Source organism: Argiope bruennichi, chromosome 8 (genome assembly GCF_947563725.1).
Source record: "Argiope bruennichi chromosome 8, qqArgBrue1.1, whole genome shotgun sequence".
Lineage (NCBI taxonomy): Eukaryota > Metazoa > Arthropoda > Arachnida > Araneae > Araneidae > Argiope > Argiope bruennichi.
The window spans coordinates 43,336,161-43,342,160 of NC_079158.1; the positions used below are offsets into that span (position 1 = coordinate 43,336,161).

Below are 6,000 nucleotides of genomic sequence, written 5' to 3' on the forward strand. Positions count from 1 at the left end.
TATTTTCCCGTATGCAAAGTATATAAATATTGTAAGTATCAAACTTGAGAATATGACAAATATTAGCATTTCAGATTTCTTTAAGTCCAAAAAAAAAAAAAACTTTTTGAATTATTTATGTCTGGCCGTCAGATTTTATCTCTGAACGCAGTAAGTCCAAATCGCTTTAAGTTAGAACGGATAAAATTTGGTGTCTATATGCCAAATTTGTAGGTTTCTATCCGATTTTGAGCGAAGAATATGCAAAAGAAGTCTGTCTGACTGTCCTAGTATAAGTAAACACGATAACTACACGACCTAGAAGGCTAGATGAATAAAATTTGGTACATAGGTTCACCATCTATAATGTAGATCTGTTTCAAATTTGGAACAAATCCGTCAAGCGATTGACAATCTGTCGGTATGTATTTTTACGTGTTAAAACGCGGAATAAACGGAAAAAGGAATAAAACGCGAAATAAATCATAAAAGCTAGGAAAGTGAAATTTGGTATGTGATCTTGTGATTATATTTGTAATTCTCTATCAAATTTTGGTTTCATTCATGTCTGAAATAAGGCATACAAAATATATATTCGAATTTTTGGTACTTGTGTATTACCCATATGGCATCAATAAATAGTTAAAAAAAATCTCTAAAGATTTAGCACTAGTTTCAGTAAAAACACTAGGTCTTCCTAATTATTGTTTCTAATTTCTTATAAATAAGTCAAGTATCATTTTTCTGTACTATGCTACGAAGCATGAAATTCACGTGTGAAAATATCAAGCTCAGCAAATTTAAAGTTTTGTCCAAGACCCACAATTTTATGCGGTATAAGGGGAGGTAATACTTTTATTGAAGAGTATGCGAAAAAGTTTCCTGGATTTCTAGGATACTTCTGATGATTTTATTCCCTTTTTTAGATTCGACTTTTATCATCTGAAGTTCACCAGGCAAAATCATTGTAACGAAGTAAAATAAATATGAAAAATCAGAAATATATCTTTACTTTGTTTTCATAATGTTATTTCATGTTATTATGGTTTGCCAATATATGTTATTAAGATCCAGTGCTTATGAAGAAAAAAAAAAGGAAACCATTTTCGAAATTCTTAATAAATTAATTTTTACAGGACATCCTGTTAATTTCAGAAAATATTACGACTAAATAATGTTAAAAAAATACTGATTAAAAATATATCACTATAAAATGAAATCAATTTTGGAACAAGGAAATTTTATGTAGTCGGCCCAAATACTTCGTTTAATTATACCTCACACTACCAGAGATACAAATTTTCATTGCTCTCATTATAATGAAATCGATACATTTAATATCAAATGGAATTATTTAATGCGACAGATATTCAATATAATCATTATTATTAAATTATTTCAACTATTAAAACATAAGACTTGTAATTTTTATTTTTTATAGAAAATGAATACTACAAATTATTAAAACATTAAAAAAGTATAAAATAAGCAATTTTTAACTTTCACGTAATACAAAGAGAAATTATTGTAGTCGCTAAAAAATTCGAAATCTAGATTTCGATGAATCTCCAGGATTCAGACCTCTCCGAGTTCGAAATGCAAATTTTTGGAATAATGTCTGTTTGTCACTTTATCTACATAAAGTCTGTCTGTGAATACAATGCTTTCAGAAAAACACCAGTTGTGTAGATTTCTACAAAAGTTTGGATGAAACCAGCTCAGAGATATTTGTCTGACTATCTAAATACAAGAGATAGCAAGGAATATAAAAGAAAATATGTAAAAAATTAAAAAATGAATGAAATTTGGTATACAAATTTAGTAGTCATATCACTGACTCTCTGGCTCCCCTCCCCCCCAAAACACACGGATAAAGAAAACTGAATGACCGGATCGCCGCAGCAGCAACACTGGCGGGCACTGTGGTTGGGTCCTAAGGTCCATCACGAGCCACGGTATAACCCTTCCCGAAGGAAGTACGCCCCGGCATCGATGGGAGGAACCAGATCCTCCACTTGTATATGAACTTGAGATTCGTATAAAGTTTCGAACTAAAAAACTATCGACCGGTCTTTGCATCCCTTAGTAAATGCGATCACACAAAAATGCAATGATTCCGAGATTATTATATTATTTTATAACTAAATTCGGTAATTTTATTATTAAAATTGTAGTTTTGTGTCGCATTTTGTTTTTAATCAACTGAAAAAGGCGTTCAAAATGCAAATTCAATTTTCTGAGAATTTTCCGAAATTCTGAGAATAAAAGTCTCAGCACTTTGACCTTCATGACATAACTGAAGGTCAATTTTCATGTCAGTACAAAGGATTAGGAATATGTCAGAAGATTCGGAGAAATCATTCCCATTTGATTAAATCTTATTTAAAGGGAAAAATTAATTCCTGTAAAAAATGCTTCATTAATTTTGTCCCATTAATAATTTTCTTATAAAAAATTCTGTAATACATTTTATCTAAGGCTTATTTCTATTACGAGTAAACTAATTATTTAAAGATTATCAATTGAAATTTATAAGCAGTGTTACATTTGTTCGAAATTCAAATATTGATTTCCCTCCTTTAAGGAAAAGTATTTGGCTTAGAGATCAAGTTTCAAAAAATTGATTTGAATAAAATTGATTTCATGTTTGAGTATAAAAAATATAGAAATTTAAGCTAGACAAATAACAGCTGTTTAAATACAATTTCAATTGTTGGTTCTTTAAAACTTTTATCGTTTTAAAGCTACAGACAAGTAGTTTTGATTAGATATTTCTATGCGATATCTATTTAAAAGAAATCAACATTTTTTCAAAAATTAGGCTTTTGATTAAATTGATATTCGATATTAATTCAAATTTATGGGAAACATTTTTACGGGACAAAATTATCTAACAAATTTAATGTTTTTATTTTCACCTAATATCCTAACTTTACTCTTAAGAATTAAAAGTTAAAATTGACAAATTCTATATTTTCCATGGACGCATAGGAATTATTAACTCTTTGCACTCTAATGATGACTCTCACTCATCATTCAAGAGGGTGCATCTTTTTGACATTTTATTTGTTTATTTTTAATTTTAATTGTTCAAAATATCTATAAAATGGTAAAAAGATGTGGAAAATAATCCGGGAAAATATAAATTAAAATAATTAGAAATATTTCGAAGCAGTGAACAAATCCTAGTCTTAAGTGAATAAATATGAGTCGAATTACTTTTCCGAGTTCAAAGGGTTAAAATAAACGAATAAGAAGTAATTATTTTACGTTACAGAAGATATAAAAAAAAATCCATTACTAAGGTTAATTTTTGTAAATATTTTAAATACATAAAGATAACAAGACAAACAATTTCGGATTTTTTTTAAATAAGAGTTAAAAAATTTTTTTTAGTAATTTTAAGGAAAGGAACAATAATTGGTAAATTTTAACATTTAAAAAATGTTTTTAAAAAAATGAGCGCGTCTTTTACTGAGATTTACGAACTATCTTCTAAAATTTTAAAATTTAAGTGTCTATGCGATGTATAATATTTTTCGAAATATTAGATTTTCTCATGTCTAATTTTGTAACTTTCGCTACAATGTATTTAATTATTCCATTTTTGATTTATACATTTATGAAGGATATTCGATGCAACCTTTTGATATTAAATATAGTAATTAAAATTTTTATTATGAAAATAATTTTTGATAAAAATAATAAATATTGAATATTATATTATACTTAATTATATCTCTTTATAATTAAATATAACATAATATTAAATATATTAAATATTTTGATATTATACGGCAAAAATAAAATCTTAATAATCAGAATTACCTTGATAGAATAAATTATCAATCAGAAAGCATAATGCGTATTTAAAGTATAAAATCAATTTTAGATAAATTTTTGTAACGAAAGCAGAAAAAATAAAAATATAGAATATAAATTGGAATATTAAAATTTGGAATAGCTATACAGAAAAATATGTATTATGAAATACATGTTAATATACGTATACATATAATTTCGTATACATATTAATATGTATACGAAATACATATACATATGTATTACGAAATACATATACTTATAAAAAGACATTTTCATATAATACTTGAAAACAAATATTTATATTAAAAAATGTATCAAATAGTAAAAAAACAGAAAAGTTTAAATTTGGTTTGTGGTAAGTGGAAATTCTATTTCCACGTTCAAATGCAATTTGTTTTTCAAAGAAATTAAATAGCACGAGATAATTAATATATAGTTTCATCCCTAAACAACTAATATTATTGGATTTTGAAATACTTAAAAATTGCTTGTTATTATAGTCTTGTCAACAGTACTTCTATATTGATTGATCTCGAAAGTAAATTTTCTGTCAAACATTTATTTTAATCAACCAAATGATCACTTCCAATTATTTTAATATCAATTACCATCTATCAAGTTTTTCGTAACTTTTAATGCTGATTCAATTAGCGTTTCTTAGGAAAATTGTTTTTTTAATATATTTAATGGATTATTTTTTTTAAAATTTTAAATCTAAACTTAATTGTAAAATGCTTATATTAAAATTGAATGAAGTTTTTATTGATTCATGAAACTAAACAAAAAGAACCGAATTTGAATGAAAAATATACACATAAATTCCCATAAAATTTCATAAAGTTAACGCAAAAAACACAATTTGTATATTGCAAAATCAATAAGAAGTTTTTATGTAAATTCAAATAATGTTAATCCTTAAGTTAACCTTTGAAAAAAAAGGTCAACTTAAAACTAGTAAGTGTTTTAATTTTCTTTACTTATAGTAAATTCGGATATAACTTAAAATCATGAAGCGTTAGAAACATTTATGGTAAATGTGGTGCAAAAAATATATCGCAAACTACATTCATAAAACTAAACAAAAATAACCGAAATTGAATGAAAAATATATACGAATTCCCATAACATTTCATAAAGTTAAAACAAAAAACACAATTTGTAAATTGCAAAATCAATAAAAAGTTTTTCTGCAAATTTAAATAATGTTATCTGCTCTCGTTAAATTGACCTTTGAAAACAAAGGTCAACTTGATGATAGTAAGTGTTTTAATTTTCTTTACTTTTAGTAAATTTAGTTATTAATTAGAATCAAAGTGTATAAGTATTTATGGTAAATGTGATGCAAAAAAATATATCACAAATTACATGGCATAAATAAAATCATGGTACAAAAATATGTCATAAATAGAATAGTGGCACAAAAATATACCATTATTTTATGGACGTAAACACAACAATGGTATAAAAAATACAACCCATTTATAGGCATAAATGAAATAGAGGTTCGAAAAATATGCCATAAAAGTCTAGGGTGTTAACAGCATCTCAGTTTTAAAATATAACTTTGAAAAAAATTCTAAAATTACTTACCCGTCTGATGGATCCATGTGGTGTTATAACAGATATATCCAAACTTTTCCACGATAACCTACGATAGGTCTGTCTATCTGAAAACGATTCTGATCTTCTTCGGGAACATTTTCCAATTCTGTCACCCCATAAACACGACACAACACTCGAGGCCCTACGCCCAAGTTTACGTCTGTACCTAGGCCTAGGGTACTCCTGTTCAGGCTCCCATGTTCGTCTTCGCTGTGAGCCTATTCGAAATTTCACACTGTGCGCCGGTTCACTGTCTATGGTTATCACTCCGATATAAGACATAATATCGATTTGAAGTGGTATCGATATATAATATACAAGGCAATCAATAGATCGCAGATACAGAAGTGGATCCTGTTACGTACGAACGTGCATTCTGTATTGAATATTCAAATGAAAAAAAACACCATCAGTTTTTGAAATACTTAAAAAGAGCAAGATTTGGAACTGCTTCAAACACATTCAAGCTGCAAATGTACTAATAATTGAATAAAGTTGATTAGTGAATATTCAATATCAAACACTTCAAAGATAATCTTTAAGCACGTTCAGAAGACATAGATTTTACATGGTTGCAAGACGAAGCTAAATTAT

The 6,000-nt window shown here is 26.9% G+C and overlaps 1 protein-coding gene across 1 annotated transcript in view; it reads right to left on the reverse strand.

Moving 5' to 3' along the window:
• Positions 1-5,703, reverse strand: part of LOC129981100 (uncharacterized) — a 577,941-nt gene extending 572,238 nt beyond the window's left edge. The window contains exon 1 of the mRNA XM_056091770.1: positions 5,395-5,703. Within this exon, the coding sequence (XP_055947745.1) occupies positions 5,395-5,688 (294 nt within the window). The 5' untranslated portion in view covers positions 5,689-5,703. The remainder of the gene's footprint in view (positions 1-5,394) is intronic.
• Between the last annotated feature and the right edge of the window lie 297 nt (positions 5,704-6,000).